Genomic DNA, 21,336 nt, shown 5'->3' with positions numbered 1-21,336 from the left:
TGCACCATGCAAACCTCGAGCCGTTGAAATACAGCCAACAAGGACAGAAATGCATCTGGCCCTTTTTCAGGCCCTGTGAGTGGACTGTGAAAGCGGAAGAATTGGGGCTTACCCATCTAAAAGATACCTCTGCCAATTAAATCTCACAAAAACAAGGCAAGGTGACAAGTCAACCCTACTCCCATCTGTTTTCCAGACTCAGATGATTCGGTGCAGACAAGCTCACTCAAGGCATCTGGCCGTTTGCGGGGAAGGAGAGAAACCCTGGCAGCACAGCGTTAAAGAAAGAGGAGCTTAGCTCAGCGCAGAGCTCAGTGTTCTCTTTCCAAGGGCCCCTGCCTTCAAATCATGCCTACTATAGTCACAACTACCACCTCCATTCCCATCTCCCGCTGCAGGAGAGGAGTATGCCAAGACCCGGTGGCCTACCTCAGCTCGGCTTTCTCGTGCTGCTCACTCACTGCTGCACGTGCCCAGCTGTGCTAGAGCCCCCAGCGGAGCAGGCTGGTAAGGCTGAAGGAACGTGTGGCCGCACATTCAGGAAACAGTTTTTATGAATGGCTGGCCAAAGGCCAGTCACACAGAGTGGGCATTACTCAGGTCTGCCTGCCAACTCAGACCACAGAGGCAGAAACTCATTCGCACAAAGCCATGTAAATGGGGAACATTTTCCGAGATATGTAATTTCTGTACAGCTGCACAAGACTAGGAGTCTGCCGTCTGCAGTAAATGGGGACGGAGCTTCTAGCAGGACAGGAGCTGGCAGTGCTTTGCAACTTCCCTGGTGTCTTAGGTGTAAACACTACAAAGTCAGCTGGAAACCAGACAGCAGGGTTAAGTGACCACACACTGACAGGGCTGTGGTAATGACTTGTTGAACGGGCCACACTTGAACTTGACCAAATGCTTTTGGGCTGTACTCATGACTGTCTTAGTCCCATTCAAATCTCTGTCCTGAGTGTTTCCTACCAGCTGTCCCTCAGCACCATGCTGCAGCAGCTGAGCCTGAAAACCTTAATTACATCGCAGAGGCCTCACAGGATCACTACTGAACAGAACCAAAACTAAAGCAACCACATTAATGTAGTCTTTCAACAGCACGGTTGCATTCCCTCCATGAACTTTGAAGCTGACAGGTCATGGAACAAACGTGGTAAGAGCCAGAAGGGCAATAGTTTGCAAGGATAGTTACAATCAATTGCACCTTCTCACCCATTTCCCTTTCCAAAGCACCCGTGACTGTATTTGCTAGACGTCTGACAACAAAGATCTCTCAAGGGCACTTCACCCATCCTAGTAATAAAGAGAAGAACAAGGTTATGTTCAACGTGTGACTCAAGATAAGCATTAAAGCTGTTTGTGTTACGTTATCCTTGATCCCACCTGCCTGCCTTATTAGAGGCCTGGATTCACTAGCACGAGAAGCTGAAGCAGATTCTTACAATCACGTCAGGGTGCAGCAGCGGCAGAGTAACTCTCAAGACTGCTCTGTGAGGCAGCGACGTTTCTGTGTCCTCTGATAAAATTAGATGTCCCAGCTTCTGAACTATTGCTTGTCCCTACCCCAAAAAGCTGGGAGTCTCTAGTCTTTAGGATGTGTCTGCTGTTACTGAGAAGGTTCGGGTAGTACCCTGACTTCAACAGTCACACATCCATGTCAACTATTGCTAAATGCTCCGTGAAGTCCTCAGCTTGCAAACTAAGCTTCTTCTGCAAGTACTCCTTTCTATCCTTCTCCCGAGACGTAATCTTATCACTGCAGAGCTGGCCCACTCGAGAAATACGTGAACTCTTTGGAGTGCACAGCGAACGCAGAAGTAAGCAGGAGTTATCCACTGGATCGTGATGACTGAATATGGCCAAGTTTTCAGAGCCTCCTGAAAAACAAAAACAAACACAGAGCGCTAAACTCAGCTACCTGTGCAGCCGTTCCAAACAATGTCATGAAGCAGTCAAGAAGTAGAATAAAATGCATTAGAATAACACTGACTATTACCAGCTCTGTAACTTACTTGCTGTAGTTAAGTAAAGGAACACTTCAATTCTATCTGAGAACGACAGGAAGCCAGAAGAAATGCACTAACAGTGTCCTCGCAAGAAAGTCAGTCATGCCGCACACCTGGATTCTACAATTCACACCAGGGTAACCGACTTCCCCAGCCCACACCCACTCTCCTTCTACATGAGAAGACAAGAAAAAATATCTAACAGGTGTTCCCTGCAACAAAGTAAGATGAGATTAAAAATACTGAATCACTCAAACGTCCCCCAATACGCATTGCTGGCCCCCTGACTTCTCAACCAGCTGACCACTGCTGCAGAGGTAGGACGTACTACCTGGCGAGTCCGCGACCTTCTTCACAGAGGCAGCCACAGGCACTCGGGCATTAAACAAAGACACAGGACACAGCATGTGAAGTACGTGGCGGCACGTATATCAGGACCCAAGCAAAATACAGCACAAGGCCAAGACCGCTCAGCATGCTTTTTCCCAGGCGTGTCGGTCCATGGCCAGCCTACCAGCCTCCGCTTTCATGCTGCAAAAAGACGCTGGTGAGACAGGAGGACTGCCTCCCTGCTCTCTCAGGAGGAGTTGCAGCACCATGGCAAGCGCTGGAGGGGTCACAAATCGCACAAGCACGCTTGCTTTTACAAGCTGTTCTCTCAGAACCTCTCACAAACGTCCAAAGCCAAAGGTTTCAGCGTCTCGCATTTGACCTGACGCTGGGGCAATTTTCATGTGCTGCAACTAATTTGGCTGTTTTCAACAGTAACTTCACACTGGACTCACTGCAAGAATGGGCCCTTTGGGGCTTCTTGAACACGTCGCTTCACATAGCCGCAACCGGCTGCCTGAAAGCAAATCACCGCTTTACTCTCTTAGGATCGTGTCTACAGCTGGTGAATACACTGATGAACAGCCAGGCACCTGAAGCATTTAGAAAAGGGTCAGTGCGCACATCGGTGTGAGTCCAGGCCCGCCAAGAACAGCCTCTTCTAGGTGGCTGCAGAACTGTAGGACGCTGAAAGGCTGAGAACGGCAGCAGCAGCCAGAGGGCTGAGCCCATCGAAACCCCAGTCTACTCTCGCTTGCTGTTCTATCTCGCCAGTTAACACATCCCGAGGACAGCATCTGGGAGAGACGACGCATGACCACAGGCATGAACTTCAGCCTAGTATCACCTGACGAGCTTAGCACAAAGAGAGAGCAAAGGGAAACAGCAGCAATGCCCCAACTCCTGGCTAAGGCGCCAGCGAGAGGACAGGAAGAGCGGGCGACTGAGACAAGCAATGTGTACAAAGAGGCCACACAGCCGGTCCCCAAGCTGCTGTGATGCTGCCGAGCTGGAAGGCTCCCGGTGCCAAGAGCAACATACCGCAGAGCACCTTTTCCTTCTCTTTCTCCACAGGCAGGTAAGCTTCAGATTTGCAACAGCTTGATCTGAAAATACGTGCATGCGCACGGCGCGGGTGCGTTGGCCTCATTTCACTGGCAACGATGCAGGACAGGCTGCGTAATGCCGTAAGAGGCTTTCGGACCCACTCAGAAAGTCTCCAAAGTCCCCAGTTTGTCTGTGCCACCTGCTCGTGCACTCTCAAGCCTGAGGAGATGAGGCACGTGTACGAAACCATCTTAAGGAAACCTTAGAGAGGCTGAAGAGCCTTAGATCAGGTTTAATAGGTGCTATGTGCATTAACGCGCAGAACCTCAGCTGTAACGATGTAGCTCCTTGTAATTGCATTGCTTGGCACGTTTACATCAGAGAATCAGTGTAATAGACGGTGGGCATACTCACGCTGCACTTCTTGTTACAGAAATAAGAGCAGCAATGCTCTCATGAAAAAGCTGATCTCGTTTCGGGAACAAAAGCAATCACATTTCTGTAAAGCCTAACAAAAAAGCCCACATTACTTGAGCCACTAGCCACCCTTCTAACAGAACAGGCTTTTCTACGGCTGTTCAAAAAGAACAGACAGAAACGCACCGACTGTAGAAAGCCACAACCTGTTGGTTGCCAACCCTTTACAGGCCTGTGGGGATCCCACTTCTACTCTCCGTTTGAAAGCAGTAACAACAGAGGGAGGAATGAAAATGGATACAAGCCAAGCCATGCCTGGGTCAGCCCCCTGATTCCAGCTCAGCTCAGAACAACAGTTACGATGACGTCTTCTTACGCTCTTCAGCTGACCCGCGCGGAAGCTGTACTTGCTCAGAAGCTGCAGTTACCTGGCTAGTCCCTACAGGAGAAAGGGATGGGGCAGGCTCACAAGCCTGAAGCGAAGCCACGCTTCCACGGTCTCCGTTTCCGTCCTTTGCAAGAGCACTTCAGTCAGTTAGAAATGAGTGGAACCAGAACATCCAGCCAAAACTGAGACTATGCCTCTTTTTGTAAAGGAAAAATATTTTGACAGAGAAAACAATGCACGCAGGATCATGTCATAAATCAGACCTACTGAAACTCAGTAAGTGACTTGAAAGAGAGAGCTCCTGTCTCCTGGTACTGTTCTGAGGCTCCGTGATCAATTTTGCTAGGAGGACCGAGAAGTAACCAAAAGCGATCGTGACGCCTCAACTCCATGCGCACCATGTGCCAACCAAGGCACGTGATTCGCGCTTGCGCAGACGTCCAACCTGCTCAAGCTGAAGTCTAAAGCATTGGCGTAACCCCACGCTCGTAGCTCATCTACCGACCCCAGCTATCTGCGCATGGTATACAAGTCAGCGTGGCTCAGCTGATGAAGGCAGTTTGGTTGCTGGTGATTGTCTGTTGAGGAGCTCAGGAAAATTAGAATTTCTGCTTGTTTGTGCCAAGTGTTCATGCACACTTGGCAACGGCACTAGCGGAACAGGTTGTGAGGTCACCATTCACCGCTTTCAAGAAAACTTAGGGCAGAAACAGAGAAGGCGGCATCCATTCAAATAGCATCTACTAATGCTCTTGGGTAACGTGCCCAACTTGGTATGTAGAAAAAGTCACATTTAAAAGAATTAAAAAAAAAAAAGGAATGCAATCGCTTCCTTGGGAAACAAAATAAATTCTACATTTGCCATTACTTTATTTTTTACAAAAATAAGCTATTAATACGGAAGCTTCAGGGTAAAAAACCACATTTATCTTTGCCCTTCATGTCCAGGAACAGCTCTGGGCCAGCTACGGAACTATCGAGCATTGGGACAATCCGGTGTCACAAGGGCAGCAGATGGTCTTTGGAGCAGAACCACTTCACGTCCAAACTTCATCCCACGGACTACGTGTCCCATCTTTCCCATCGTCTCATTGTGAAGCCTAGTCGCTGTCCGAGTCATCGTCTCCATCTTTTTTTCCAGACAGAGCACGCTTGGACGAATCATCGGCCTCTCCCAATGCAACAGCCCCTTTCCGCTGTGGCAAGACACTGAAGAAGGCGTCCTTCCAGTCTTTCTTCTCCAGGTACGCCAGGATGATCTCAAACACTGCAACATCAAGAAAGACCACCAGCTCTTCAACAAGGAGGTAAAAGAACTGCTGATAGCACCACCTCCCACATCCATCCTTACAGAGCTTCTCATGCATTCACTTGCAGCATCTTCAGGCTAAATCTGGTGAAGCACAAGCAGAAGCGCACACGGCAAGTCTGCTACAGCCGCAGCCTAAAGCCAAGCACACTGTGAGCCCCCAGTTACTACCGCAGCGCTTTCCTGCAGCGGCTCCACTTTGAATTAATTGCCCTCGGGGACAGAGAGGAACGGCCCCCCACTACTGCAGCTCTCACCACTGCCCTTTATACAGGCACTAATGCTTTCCCACATTCGTTTGACAGGAATATTGCTGTGGATGCACCTTGACAAGGACTTGGTCCCCTCCCTAACATAAGCGCAGCCCAAAGTCTTCCTGAAACCTGCCGTCATTGTCTTCCTCTTACTTTTCCACCTGCGCTTGTGGCAAAAATCCTTATTAGTCTCCAACTCCATGACCCCTTCTTGCCGTTTCTAGGATGCTGACTCTAGCAGCCATCTCCTCCTCCTCCTCCTCCTCCTCCTGTTTCAGCTCCTAAAACTTTCCCTAAGTGACAATAACCCCAGACAGCATTACATACAAACCTCACTGGCAGATTCTTGCCTAGAACAACCCCAGGCTATCCAAAAACCCACTCAACACAGACTGTGGCTCGGCAGCAGCAGGCAAGGCTGCAGGAGGCCCTCTGGCTGGCGAGTAAGCCAGACCTGGATGACAAATGTGGGACAGAGGGGTGGCTCGTCTGGCTTGGGGCTACAGGAATAGTGCTGACACCACCGGAGAATGCTGACTTCAAAGAACGCCCGCAGCACAAGCAGCCTCAGTGCCGAGCGACAGCATACGAGAAAGGTTCAAAGGAGCCCTGGAGGGGAAAAAAGCCTGACAGAGAATTAGGCAGGCATTCAGAAATGGGGGAGCAGCATGGACCTCATACTCGCCGAGAGCCAAGTTACAGAAAACTGTCACATTTACTAGAGGCTTCCTGCACCCAGGCTGACGGGACAGCCAGCTGCTCCCTGGGACGCTGATACTGAAGAGCTGGCCATTTCACTAAGCAGGCTATTCACCTGCAATGTACTGTGAAGGCATGAGCTCTCCAAGGACTGTATCACTATCGCTGTTACTGCAGAAAGCACCTGTGGCAAAAATGCCGGCTGAAGAGACAAGAGGAGTGTAAGGAGCACGTTTCCTCTCCCTTGCCTTGGAACTTCCTTTATCTGCATAGTGAAAACGGAACTGATGGAAACACAGTGGCTTCCACAGGAGAACAGAGGCTCCTTGGATGGGCTGCGATAGCAGCAACAGTCTTGTGCAAGGACACAAGGCGGCAGTGGGAACAGCCGGCAGCCTCCACTGCAGGCTGGAATGAAGCAACACCGTCTTGTAGCGTACGTTACAAAGCATTAGCCTTGGCATACAAACTTGAACAGAAGGAAACACACTCTCCCAGCTACACCTGCAGCTGTGCTTTGCAACACAGTGTTTTACATGGATCTCAGATCATCCAAGTTTGATAGTTCCAGGTCGAGTCAAGGAAAAAAGAAAAGTCTCCTCTTACACCGTGTCAGTTTCCTGGCATCAAGTATTTCACACATACCCGTCTCCCTCATGCCTTTTTAACATGGCAATGCAGGCACTGAACTGCCCGTGGAAATGCATGGAGAGTCAATCCCAAGAGAGGAGGATTCTAAGTAAATAAGCAAAAAGCAACAAGCAAGTTGCCCTGTTACTGACACCGCCAGTCTCCCACCACCAGACGGCCAGTTTCATTAAGGCGCTTCAAAGCCTGACAAGGCCGCTCGGAAGGACTTTCTCCTTCTACAGGACTTCCCAAATTCACACCTGTCACAAGAAGCTCCCCAGGGACAGGGCAGGCCCTGCAGTCTCCTCTGCTGAGCCCCGTACCGTCCTCGGCTTGCTTCCACTGCTGCACCGAGGCCAGAGTTACCAAATCAAAAGAGAAAGGGCGAGCAATGGTGCAGTTACACTAAGCAGCACGGTGGATGTACTCACAGCAAAACACAAAAACCTCGGTGCAAATGTCCTTCTCCTCACCTACACAAAATTTAGAACAGGAGACTGGAGAGGCAGCTTGATTCTCTCCACCTTACTCATGCCTTACTGCCCTGAAAGCTGTCTTTTAGGCTCAGCTTGTAAGCTATCAGGGTTACCATATACAACAGCCTTTGGGACAGCTAGTAAAGGCAACTCTGCTTTTGGTGGTGGGGGGGTTGTGTTTCTTTCCTGCCCAGAAACCTTAAGCAAAACACTGCTCTAGTATAATCCTTGCCTTACGAAGTGTCTCCGCGTTAAGAGCCTTTCAGCCGTGATCTGAAAATGTTTGAGAAGGGCAAGGGAAGACAAGCTCACGCAAAATGAAAGCTCGCCAAATAAAGTGCAGTGAAATCAAATGCCTATTTAAATACCTGGCACCAGAAAAATGCACAAGACCATAAAGCAGATAAATGAAAGCATCAATTAAGCGACCCAGTATATCCAGCCCTTAAACATGTAGAAGAAAGCCTTCAGAAATATTGACACTAGAGGTCAGTATAAGATTATTGCAGGAAAACTCCAGCACAAAGCTATAGCTGGGATAACTTTGGATTAGTAACCCATAAAGTCCTATTATTGCCTACATAAAGCTACGGCTAAAGATCAAGTTTTAGAAATGTAAAATCTTAACAAAGACATGGATTCCGATGATAATACTATATTCTCCTCCACATGTAAATAATCTTTACTAGCATGCAAATACGTACCTCATCAACCAACGGCACTTTAAGAAAATAAAGTTATCAACAAGCAATGTGTTACAGAATCGAATAAACTTAAAATAAACTAAGGTAAGATAAAAGAATGTGAGGTGGGGCAAAACAGGCTTGGACACCATGCCAAAAACTTCCACAAAGGTCTGAGTAGGCTCTATTTTGCCTACACTTTTGTTTAATGACAGGGAAAGGTAATCTAATAGTAGAACTGAAAGTTTAAACGGAGTAGGATTCAAGACTCGGGTGAGCAATCGTATACTTCAATCAGAACCAAGAAAGCAGGTGCAGATACAGCTATGAAAACTCAGTCGGTGGAGTACTGCTGATAACAAATGAGGCGAGCCTACAGGTACCTAAGGAGTTACTGCTGAACAAAACTGTCCAAAGAGGTGAAAGCATTACAAATGTTTATCCTTCCCTGGGATAAAATACATGGGAAGTTTCAGCATTTTACTCACTTATACATTAAGCCTGGAAACAAGGCCAGGATGGTATGACTCTCAAAATTACTCATGGGACGTGTCAACACAACAGGAGGTGCACTTTTAAGGGGCTAAGACACCATCCTTTACATTTAATTGTGTCTAAAACAGTTAAAGGCCAGGTCAATTACTGTATCCCAAAGGCAACTAGATTCAAGTCCTATCAACATCACCAAGTAAGAGGTAGGCATCTACAGCACAGTGCACATGTTGAAGGTTCAAATGCTGAATATCACAAGTATATTCTAGAATAAAGTCATAATTTTGTGATTTAAAACTTACCATGATTGACAGCTAACACTTTCCGACTGTTCATCTTGACAAAATTCCCAAGCGGGAGCTGCGCGTGACCAATTCCCTGCTCTACAGCTTTTCTGTAAGTAATTCCCTGTGGGAAAGACACCAAAACAACTGGAATGAGAGTCACCGTTTCAGAGCAGCCCATACAGTTTCCTACAATTACATTTTCTGGCACGAGTTTTGGCCACAATCTTCCTTTAGGAGATAATTACAAAAGAGAAACTTACCCTGATTACACAGTACCTGCTTCAAGGGCTACCTCTGTAAAACTTGATACTTTGAATATATGACACATTGTGAGTACTGTCAAAAGGATCATAAACAAAACTGGTGCATGCAGCCACAGTTCTAGAAAGTGTCAGCCACAGCCTGCTTTAAAGGTGATCTTACAAAGTTACTCAGATCGCAGTAACCAGGTATTTTTCCAGAGGAAGAGTAAAGGAAAAAGAAATGTTGTTTTCTTTTTTAAACCTGGCAACTCCCGTGTCCAAGATGGGAAAAAAAGACCTCTTAACACTGTGCAAACACTTTATACCATAATGACTATATCAAGGATCTGCTTTAGCTCTCTCCTAACTTTCAGCTGTGGACTAGTTGCTGAGGTACCACTTCGTAAGGTTTAGGACCCATCCCTTTTTGGGGGATCATTGAAAATATCAGCATCACATTGCAATATTAAACATGTCACCAGAAACTACATAAAAGTATCTTCGAAGAAAAAGCAGTAACAGTGCTTTAATTTCCTGGCTGCAGTCTTTGTGACATTCCAGGTCCACACAGCATGATCCCACATACAGGTATGGAACCAGATGCCAAAGGTATGTCTGTTACTTAGCCAAGTTCTCCTGACAAGCAAACGCATTAAACTGAGACATCCAGGATTCAAGCGCTGTTCTTCATCTGTATTTGGGCACATGCACATACAAGCGCACGCACATGCACAGACACACAAGTACATGAACAGAAACCAAACCCTTTTGTCTGAAAGTAGAACCCTCAGTAAGCTGAGCAGTGTTATTAATTCCATTCCTAGATTTAAAATTAAAAAATAAAATCCTACCTAAAAAGCTCAGCATGGCTGCACTTTGGAACACAACCTATTGCTAGCAAGTTTTACTTTATAGCTACCAGAACTACCAAGTCTTTTTCCCCATTTCTTCAAAACTTTTTTGAATTAAGTCTTTTTTTAATAACTTTTCTTGTTATTTATTTTTGTTAGCTCACACAGGAACAGCATTAATGTCAAATAAGGTGCAAGGGAAAAAAAAAAAAAAAAAAGGCTCTGTAAGGAAACGGACCCCACAGTTTACCTTGTGGTGATTGTGATCCACCAGTCCTCCAATCACATAGGCTTTCTTCTCATCGAGCTCACTGAGAACATCTGGGGAATCTGAGGTAAGATATACTAGGTCTTCTTTCTTTATTAGCTCACTGTAGTGCTCTGTTCTAATTTGGATATCCTGAAAAAAAGGTAGTTGAAAGAAGTTACATTCAATTATTTCTGATTAATTGCTGGGCAAGATTTACAGACCCGAGATGGAACCAGCAAAAATAAATCCAATAGTATGTAGTCATTCCACACCCCTCATTCATGTTTAAGTGCATAGCCATAGCACAGTGCAGATCGATTTCTGCATAAGTAACTCACAGGTCCTACAGCACTGACTTGTAAAAATCACCAGAAAATTTTCTGAAACCCCAAAAGAACTTTACGAATCCTTAAGTTCTTGTGATTCCTTTCAAATGTTAACATATTTCTCCTAGGGATCCAAGTAATTTTCAAGTCCACCTTCCTAAAAAAAAGTCAAACCAGAAGTAAATGCTTAATTAACATTACTTCATTGATCAGAGAGGTTTATGCTATGCTTCTGCAAAGCAGCTATCGCAGAAGACATGCTAAAAGTAAAACTTCTTCTTTACACAGAGTGCTCTTCATCTGAAGTTGCTGGAATACTGGTTTAACAGGAAGTCGCAAAGAAAGCCAACATGAGTTTGACCATAAGACAATCCACTTCTCTAAAGACCACTTTAGTGTTGAGAGGCAACATGACTGAAGTGAAGGTGCACACAAGAGAATCACATCATGACTTCAGAGCCTTATTTTTTGCCAAGAAAAAAAACCCCATTGTTAAGACAGATGACTGTCAGAACTGCCGAAATCAAGCAGTCTTGCTTGGTCTATCAGAGAACGGAAACTGTTTAATAACACCGGTAAAAATAGATGTGTGCAGAGTTTTTCAAGCAAAAATCAAATCTAGATTCAACACAAGCAGTCTTTGGCTTATTTAAGTTAAAGTAGTTAAAAACACAAAGACCCACACCATTTCTAACATGCTACTGCTCTGACGTCATAGAAAAACCCACATGGAAAAAGCACAGGTCCCTCACAACGAACAACCTAGTTAGCAACTATAATCAGGACGACTTTTTCTCTTTTTACAGAAATAGTCAATTATTCACCTTCCAGTTCACCCATCCTTTGTCATTTTCATTCATGTTGCACTTCAACTGTCCCCCGTGGCTGGTCAAATAAAACTTCGAAAAGAACAAACAAGAGGTACAAAATACTGAAATGTTAACACGTCAGTCTGTTTCCTCTCTGTACAACACACTTTCTACCCTTAACTATTTGCTGGGTTTAGTTTTGGGGTTTTTTTTGCTGGTATTTGCTAGTTCTAGTTGCTAGTATTAAAACCAATAATTCTTTAGATGAAGTGGTACTAAGACCATATTCATACATATTTAAAAGACAAATATGCACTTACAGTCACTTTTTTTTTTTTCCATCTGTTGAAGATAATACTGGGCATCACAGTATCTTAGTGGCATGCCAGTATTTGGCACTCTTCATCTGCATGCACTCACTTTTTTTCATATATATGGAGAATTTTGTAACATGTGGCTTGAAAATTAACCTACTACAATAGAAATAATTCTCTCACTAAAAGAGGCAGATTTTTTTTCTACTACAGTTCTCACCACTTAAGCCACAGCTACCTTTCTCATATGCTTGATACATGGCAATACAGTCAGTGCTCAGATTGTTTAAACATACCTGCACAGGATGGAATGCTTTGCGATTTTCTGCATAACATCTCTGAATTTGCTTGTGAAGCTTCTTAACATCCTGTATACAACACAATTTGTTTTTACATAGTCCTTCAGACAGAGCACCACAAAATGCTTTACCATGAGCCAGTCAGAAGCTAAAGAGAGGAAAAAGGAAGCTTTTAACTGGCAAAAGCGATACTGATAGTGTGGACATCAAACCCTGAGAAAAAAACAGCCATTGTGAAGGGATTACGCTGACAAGGAAACACATCTTCCACAAAAGTGTGTTTAGAGACACCTCTACATGTGTGCTTGATTTGCATGATTCTAGGAAATAAACAAAACAAAAAAAATCACTGGAATTTAATCATATGTAATAACATACTCAAAATTATCTGAGGAATCAAGCAGATTTATCGTTGTGACAACACCCATGAAATACATGAGAAAACCCTGAGAACATAACAGTTCATATTTCAGAAAACTGCGTTTGCTTAATTAACGTGAAGAAGCCCCAAATAATACAAATAATTTAGTAGCCGGCTCTGGCATTTTGACCTGAAAAATTGGAAACAGGTAACCAGTACTACTTAAAAGGCAACAGACTTAATTTTCAGCTAGTTATGGTTTTTGTATGGTATATTACACAGTTTTATTCTCAGTGCCCCCAAAATAGCAGTTTGTAAGTATAACTGATTCCCACTTTAAAATGAAATATCATTATATTGCTTTGATTCATGTAGTACTTTGAGAATGTTTTGTTATCTCTGTAAACTAGACTTTATCATTACAGTATTGTAATGCAAGTTTTTACAGACACTAGAAAAGCATTTAATTAACCCCACTGCCAAAGGCCACAGCCACCTTCGCTTACAATGCTTCAGCCTTGCCAAACATGTGCACAAGTGCCAGTTTTTAGATCACATTTAACAGGGGCTCTGCCTGCCTGACCAAGGAGGGAAATGTGTTTCACGAAGGACAAAGCTCAGCAAGAAACGCCCAGTCAGCACCTCCAAAACTATCAAGGGGGTTCTCTGGTCTCTTCTGGAGCGCTGCTGAAGGGTTCCTCAGGGAACCAAGTTCCAAAATGCCATCTGGAGCTTCCCAAAAATTCTGCAGTGAGGCAGCAAAAGCCTCCGCTAGTGCTATACAAGCCCGGCATTACACTCAACAAGTAGCCAGACTGGCTTTGCAAAAGCTTGAATTCAAGCAGTCCTGCAGAACAGCAAAGTCCCTGGCAGCAGCAGGGCTCAGGATAACAGGGAGGGGAGAGGTCTGCCTCAGAAACCAAAGGCTGCACTCCTAGAGGAGGCTGCAGATTAACATACTTTCCTAGTAGAGTTAAAGCTTTTTGATCTGAAAACACCACACCAAGTGCCTTGTTCGGTGGCTGAATATATCATGCTGAACTTTCTGATATTTACCTACCCTGTGATCATCTCACCCATCCTTTCATCCACTCTAAAATTTTAGGTATGAGCAGAATAGCGTCCTCCTGTCCCAACTGCTTCTCATGTGACTGAGAAGAAAAGCTCAGTATCATCATGACGCTCAAAATTCTCATTTCCACAGATACTTACTAACACGGCTGGGAACCTCACATCTACTTTGAAAGAGAAAGTAACTGGATGTGGCATTTGCAGCCCCTCTAGCAAAACTATTTTGAGGCAGAATTGCATCTAACTTCATGGTGAACACACGGCACAAACTGTTTCCATATTCCTGGTTTTGGAATCAAATCAACTTACTGCATCTCCATGAATGCAAACAGAATCTTTGGCAAGCTTAAATAAAGGTAACATTCCAAACCCTAAAAAATTCAGCTACTGACACAAGCAGGTCTGGGAGTCATCACAATCTGAAACATACTAACTGTCCTCTGCAAGTTGCTCTCCAGTTTCTGTGCTCTGACATTGCACCAATACTGTCACCAGAGGTTCTTTCAACATGTATATGTGATGGGTAAGTTCCTCTTACCTTCAGCACCATCAGATCGTCAAAGCTACAGTCCACAATGAGGCGAAGTGTACTAGGAACAACTTCCCTTCGCATACGCTTTCTGACATTCCCTTCATTATTGGAGTCCAATTTTGACTGACGTTCTAGTTTTCTCTTCTGGCGTTTTTCTTTTCGTTTCTGCCTAAATAAACAAACAAATCTTCAAAAAACAGTGCCAAACCTGCTGAGGTATGTGTTGTGCACATAAATGCATACTTTCATATCAAGGTGGCTGTCCCCTGACTGTGGTAGTTTAAACTTATCCTGTTGCTTGCATTTGTGCTAAGCTGATACCAGCATGAAACACACACTCCATCTTTCTGAGGTTCTCTATGTACCTCCAAAGACAGGCATCTAACACAAATTTAATGAACTCAATAGTGGAAGTCATGGATTTAAGGATGCTCTGAGTCAGGTCTCAGAATAGAAACAATCAAAAAGATTGTCAAAATTGCAGTATCAGGGTCAGAATGTGGGAGGCAATTTACCTCCTGTTCCACTGAACAGTTTTTCAAAAGGCTTCCGAAGCAATTGTTTCTTCCTCCTGCTCCCCCAGTGCGAGCAGGCAGTTAGTCGGGAGATCACATTCTGGAGACAGCTACTTTAACAACCACTGCCTCAGGAAGTCACTTCACATTCAGCACATCAAGGATAAACTACGACCAGCCCACTTGCAGATACATAACGCACTCTCTCAACAGAAAAAAACAGAAGCTCATCATCTTCCAAAACTATGTTAACAAATCATAAACCAACATAACTTGTAGCACAGCATTTCATGTGTCAAAAGAAATTTTTTTATTCACAGTCTTTGTAAGATTCACCAAGTACCAGCGCCATGGAAAGAGGGCACAGCCCATTCAGAAAGGCACAAGGCCACATGCTATTTCTCCCTTCTGACAAACCAAAACCACGCAAGTTTGAACCTCTCCTGATAGCCTCGGCAAGCTGAGAAACACTTCCAGTATGAAGAGGGGATGCTTACCTTTATACCTTCTTCATATGCAGGTGGAGTAGCCTGCTTTAAACCTGGCACGGGAGAAAACTGGTTCAACTGCCTTGACTTGCTAAAGCAACCTACACAGAAATTCTGCTGACACATGGTTACTATTGGCACTAAACACTAAAAATGTCCTTGGAAAGCTATTTTGCAAACCGTACCTCCGTAGATCTTTCTGTTCTTCCCACTGTTTCTGCTTCAGAAGCTTCTTCCTTTGCCTCTTGGACACGGGCTCAAGGCATTCTTCCTTGTCTGAGCCTGCCTCCTGTTTCCCTACTGGACTGTCACTTGACTTCACCTCTCCTTCCACATCAGGACCGTCAGGGGACATGGCATTTTCCATTGGCACCTCTGGCCTTCCTGTTGGCATTTCTGATGACATGAGCTTTTGGCCAGGTTCACCAACTTGTTTCTTAACACGTGATAAATATGTCATGAAAAGCAAACTTTTCCCTCACCAATTCTGTAAGACAAAACAATAGTACGAGTGTTATTAACAAGCTCGCATAGAGTAAGTATCACTCTGCACCTACCATAAACCTGAATAAAGAAACAATAATGAATAAGAGACAGCCTTTTTTTGTCTAAAGCTAGGTTAGTGTCTCTGCAAACAGTAACACATAAAATACTGCAGAGATAATAACCTGTGTTCAGTTCATGTCTAAAACTCTGCCTGCTACATCCACAGCTATTCCAGAGTTTGCAATTAAAAATCTTGTGAAAACACAACTGCCTAAAAGTCAGGAAGCGTACTGGCTTAAATGTCAAACAAAAAGCATAAGCAGCACTATTGCGTGTACAGAAACTATTTTCAAACAGAAAAAATCAGAGGTATCTTTCAATATAACTATGGCAGCATGTTAGAGAAATATAATTTTGAAGAGACTAAAGCCCAGGGGGGAGGTGGGGGGGAGGAGGGGGGTTGTGTGTGTGTGAACTAGCTGTACCCCTCCAAAAACTAATTTTTATTTCTTCTGAGAACCAGAAACATTGGCCATCTGTCAGGGGACAAAACACAGGAAATAAGGGAATGAACAACCTAAACTGTTACTCAGCAAAACACTCTCCGTTCGAATCAAATACAATTATACCTTTCCAATGTACCTTTCCAATGGCAAGTGTTGTTTTTTCATACTAATGTGCCCCTATACTCAATGGTGGCACAGTTTTTCCAAAGATAACTACTTCACTGGAGAACACTGCATCTACAGAGCCAACATGCAGAAACAATGCCCTGGCTTCTTCAGTAACAGAAGAGCCAGAAAACTCAGAGCAGCAGAAAACCGTAAGGTTTGGTTAACACACCCCGATGTCCCAGTACGGCGGTGTTAAGACAGAAGGTCGAGGGAGTAGAGACGACTGTGGGTGCCAAACACCATGGCCTCGCGTGGCATGAGTCTGCCACCACCACAGCACGCACGCCCCGCAGATACTGCGTTCTATACATACATCTGTTTACATATATATAGATACGTATACACACATACAACTATATATACGCGTATCTCTGTATACACACATTATATACGTAGAAACACACCCATTATTTCTGCTCACGCGCCAAAGTACCTCATAACTCCACAGGACCAACCTCCCCCGCCCACAGGAGCCCGCGAGGGCCGCGATCCCCCCACAGGCGGCAGCTCCAGTCGGGCGTGGGCAGGGGGGTCACACTCCCCAGGCCCTTGGGAGGCCGCCATTTCCTCCTCCTGCCATCTGAGGAAAGCCAAAGCCGAGCCCCAGCCCCAGCTCCCCGCTCCCCCTCACCGCCTCAAGGGGTAACGGACGCGGCGGGAGAGCCCGGGCAGCAACGTACCCGCCAGCCGCCCCACGCGCAGGGCCGCGGGCGGGGGGGGCCCGCGGAGGCGAGGAGGCGGCGCAGAAACCCCACCCCGCGCGCGCACCTCCCCGCCGGCCACGACTGCAAGTCCCGGCGAGCAACGGGCGGCGGTCACGCGGCGCTGAGGGGGCGGGCTCCGGCACGCGCGTCCAAGGCGAGCTCCCCGCTCCGCCCCGAGGAGCGGCTGTTGGCTGCGGCGGGGAGGGAGAGTTGCGCTCGCTCCGGTCCCGCCGGGCGCGGCGGGGGGGGGAGCCACGCTGATGGCTCTGCCCGGAGCCGGCTCTGGTTTCACCTGGAACAGTTTGCAGCCGAACTAAAAAAAAAAAAAACAAACCAAAAAAACCCCAAAAAACCCCGTATATTATATATATTTTAAAAAGCAACAAGCATAAAAAATGCGTTTGAAGATCAGCCTCGGTTTGGGTGGGTTTTTCGTTCGGTGTCAATGCTTGTAACAGACACTGGCAAGCTGAGGCTGTTGGTGTCTGCTGCCGCCCCTACCAGGGCGGTAGTGAGTGAGGGTGGATGCGGCCGTGGCCAGGCTTCAAGGCCTGCCCTTGCAGGCAGGTGCGCAGAGGAGCAATTGCTTTGAAATTAGCAGGAGTACGTGCTGGCAGTCCCAACAAGTGTGCCAGTGCCCCTCTGAGAAAGCTGTGTTTCCCCCACCTTATAGCTGTGGTGACTCCACGGGATTAAGAGCAGTGAAAAGTAAGAAAACCTTATTTTTATCTGATAGTTTTGATGACACTACTGAGTTCACACAGGGGCCAGTGAAGTATTTTTAAGCGGTGACATTCCTGAGAGCAGACTTCTAGCTCCAGAGGTCCCTCAGCAGAGCTGTGTTCCCTGCTCCCTTCATGCTTTGTATTTTTAAAGGCTACTGCCAATTAGCTTTTTGACCTCTAGTGTCAGTACTCAATGAAGGGTGACATTCTTTTGCCTCCATATAACTTCATGAAAGAATGCTGCCCTGGTACAGGAGTCAGTTCTGGAGACTGGGTGTATATTTTATGAGGAAAAATGTATTTTGGGCAGCCTAAATATATGGATATCTTCACCCCTGGTTAATGAGGCACACAAAGTTAGCAAACATACGAGTGCATGCTACCATAATACCCTTTTCATCTGCATCCATGTTTATCTCAAGTTTCACTGATTCCATATATACACACCCTTTCAGTTTTAGTGCTGGTTTCAGGTTTGCTATGGCTATGTTAAAGTCACAAAACTGTGTGGTGTCACTATAGTAAGATGCTGACCTACAACTGCTGTTGGTATTTAATATTTAATTTGTGATTCCTATTCCCTGCATTACTTTAAAAATAGCTAGATTTGCATTTGCTTTTGCTAGCATCTATTTAAAACCTCACTTATGTTACTATTAATATCTAGCTTTGCAACACCAGCATCGCACAAGTCCAAGTGAAGTCCCTGTGAAGAATCCTTCATTTTCTTTTGGTCATTAAAAGGCTGCAGATCAGTTACCAATAGAAGCCTACTTGCTTGCTTGCTTTTTTAAAAAAGCAGAAAGCATTAAAAAATTCACATAATACTCAGATGTGCTTTTTCTTAGAATGAAGAAACTTCTTATGCATTTTGATTTACAAATCTGTTTTTCTCACATTGCACTTTCCAAAGCAGCAGTATTGCTTGTCCAGACTCCTATGTCCTCAGATACTGATAGAGGGTAATGCAGTGTTTTCTGAAGTCTGCCAAGTGCCAAGTGGTGACAAAGCAAAATGAAGATCTGAGGAGTTGCAAATATTGAGAAAGAGCTGTCTGATTGAATTTCATCGTTCTGATAGAGCCATACCATGACTTTTTGAGATGCTCCTTCAAATGGCGAGCTCTCCCCAGCAGCAGAACAAACTGAACACACCATTGTTTAAAACTGTGTATTGAAGTATTTTGTACAAACAGCACTACAAGTCAAGAGACAGAGTATGAAGAGAAGAAAAAAGATACTCGGTGGAGTCTCAGGTGTGGATGCAGACATCATTCTCCGTGGGCCAGGTCTGACTGCGGCACTCCTGAGGTGAGGCTTAGGATACGAGTGGCACAGACAACTCACATTTAGCCAGTGGCTTGGTTGGGCATCTCCCTCCCCCTGTCCCCTGTGGCAGAAATGGGGTGTCTTATTCACCGAAACAGTGGGAGCTGGGGCACATGGGCACCAGCTGAAGGCCAAAGATGGACTTGGGTGCGCAGAGCTGTGAGTTTAAAATTGAGATCTTCACACTATTGCTTGAGAAGAAAAAAACATTCTGTTGACCTCAGAAGATGTGAGGAAATCTCATTAGTTTTATTAGGTTGTATAAAGATATCAGCCTTATAGTTTGGACTCTGGAAAATGTGCAGCAACAGTAATACTTTGACCCCAGTACATATGCCAGCATGGCGTGAAACGTACATTAGGGGCTGATCATGCAACCTCTGTGTGTAATGGACTTTGGTGGGCACATTGCTAATTTCATAACGGCTGATTTATTCCTGCCATAACTGAGGAGAGACTCAGACCTCCTATTTTTAAAATATTTCAAGAATACACCAAGTATGCATTATGGGTATGTATATAGGTGTATACATATATATGCACATGGAAATGTCTGTACACCATTTCTCTACATGATGGTTACATCCTTAGTTCTGTAATTAGCACTACTACAGTGCTGTCCAAAGAGATATGCTGATACACCTCAGCAGGGGATCTGGCCTCTGATATTCTACTGTCTGAGAGAGGCCCTTTTTTTTAATAACTTTATTTCAAGGAAGAAATACATTTTCTGTGTCCCAGGAACATAAGAAGAGGACAGTTGCTCTTCTCCAGATTTCAGACCAACATCAACTCCTCCTTGTGAGTGAAGTGTGAATTTTGCATGTCCAAAGCAGGATCCATACTACTGGCCTCTCCCCAGCCAGAGTTTGTTTTGCACACAGATAGTGTCCTTTTTTTTTTTTTTTTTTTTTTTTTTTTTTCAAAAAAACACAGAAAGCCTGACAAACTCCATGTTAACCAAATGCAGCAAAAGGATCAGCTGGAGTTCTCTGTCATGAGCATGTCAAAGCCTGCACAGGGGAAGCAGCATAAATAACCACAAACTGGGGAGAAGCAGTACCAGTCCCCAGGGTTTCCTACTAATTTTCTCCCTCCCACGTGCATGCACATGCACATACAACACATGCACACAAAGAGCTCCCAGTGGGTCTTCCACAAGGTGCAGAGAGATGAGTGTGAGTGAGGAGCTTTGGCATGGACCTGCTGTTCCCCACTGCTGGGCAATGACTGACATGCACAGTGTTCGGCTTCCCTTTTGGCACAAGGCAACAGAGGTGGCATTCATACCACTCAAGGCGAAGGCTGTTCTCACCTTATGATTCCTTACTAGTACAGAGGAGCTGGTGGCAGAAATGGCCCATTTGGAGCAGCTAAACACAGCCTGGGGTGGCACTGGTTCATCAGGGGTGTTTGTAGCTTGCAGTCTCGTTAAAGCAGCTCCTGAAAGTGGAGTGAAAGAGCGTGGTGATGGCTCACGGGTGTGCCTCCTCTACAAGCAGGACCATATCCTCCCTGCTTGAAGATCCAGGGAGGCTTTGTATGCCAGGAAGAGGGTGTCTCTTCATAGGCTGTGACATCCAAGGTGTGCCAAGGAACGCTGAGGAGTGCCCTACTGCCTCACCATCACCTGATGGACAAGGAGGTCCTTTAGCAAGGCCTGTGGCCATGAGGCTGAGTGCAAGATGGCTTGGGATTTACTTTCACAGGAATCAGGGAAACATGCAGGTTAGTCAGCTGGGGGCTTATTGGGAAGTGGTGAAGTGAGCGTGAGAAAAGGGGAAAATAGGGGTGAAAAGGAGTGCTTGGTTTGCTCTGCTCCCAGACCCAGCCAAGTAGGTACTCTTCACTGAGGTGGGACAGAACAGCTGGTTTATTTCACCTCTTCAGTCTCTAACCTCTGCCACTGCAATGATGAAGATGGGGACTGGGGCTGCTGAAAGAAAGATAATTTATTTGGTATGAACTGACAAAGTAGCATCACTTTTGGGGATGGCACTGGTAAATCTCATGTACTTCTGCTTCCAGGAAGACCCTTAAAAAGCATCTGTCTCTGGGGTTGCTCACAAGACAATGACAGTGGTCAGGATCTGGCCCCTGGAGCAGCAGACCCAGTCACCCTTTTGTTCAAACAGGAGGAGTGGCAGGATCTCCTGGTCCTGCCAGGACTGTAGGTGGGCTTCCCTACTCAGAATGTGACAGTGTGGGGTCAGTATTCAAAAAATGAAAGCCGAGATGATCGATAAAATGGGGTAGAAACCACCAGTTACCTTAGTTCTTAATAATTAACTGGCAGTCCTTTGATGAACTTAGTACCTGAGCATGGAATTTGGAATCTGACCT

At 45.4% G+C, this 21,336-nt stretch overlaps 1 protein-coding gene across 5 annotated transcripts; it reads right to left on the bottom strand.

Annotated features, from left to right (window-relative positions):
* Nucleotides 1-1,338: 1,338 nt before the first annotated feature.
* TRMT10A (tRNA methyltransferase 10A) lies at nucleotides 1,339-17,053 on the bottom strand. Of its 5 annotated transcripts, none has more exons than XM_055699379.1 (8): nucleotides 16,917-17,053; nucleotides 15,262-15,563; nucleotides 14,080-14,242; nucleotides 12,107-12,178; nucleotides 11,512-11,586; nucleotides 10,362-10,511; nucleotides 9,034-9,139; nucleotides 1,339-1,877 (listed from the first exon to the last, which is right to left on the bottom strand). In XM_055699379.1, the coding sequence occupies exons 2-8, from the start codon at nucleotides 15,534-15,536 to the stop codon at nucleotides 1,645-1,647; spliced, it is 1,074 nt and encodes a 357-aa protein (XP_055555354.1). In that variant the 5' UTR covers nucleotides 15,537-15,563; nucleotides 16,917-17,053; the 3' UTR covers nucleotides 1,339-1,644. The 5 variants fall into 5 exon arrangements, with proteins under 5 accessions (XP_055555354.1, XP_055555359.1, XP_055555346.1 ...); XM_055699384.1 differs by having other exon boundaries at nucleotides 16,868-16,989; XM_055699371.1 differs by having other exon boundaries at nucleotides 16,670-16,983.
* Nucleotides 17,054-21,336: the final 4,283 nt, after the last annotated feature.

The sequence above is a fragment of the Falco cherrug genome, chromosome 1, assembly GCF_023634085.1.
Source record: "Falco cherrug isolate bFalChe1 chromosome 1, bFalChe1.pri, whole genome shotgun sequence".
In the NCBI taxonomy this organism is placed as follows: Eukaryota; Metazoa; Chordata; class Aves; order Falconiformes; family Falconidae; genus Falco; species Falco cherrug.
Note: the sequence above shows the minus strand (reverse complement) of the source record. Positions and strands in the feature narration are given on the sequence as shown.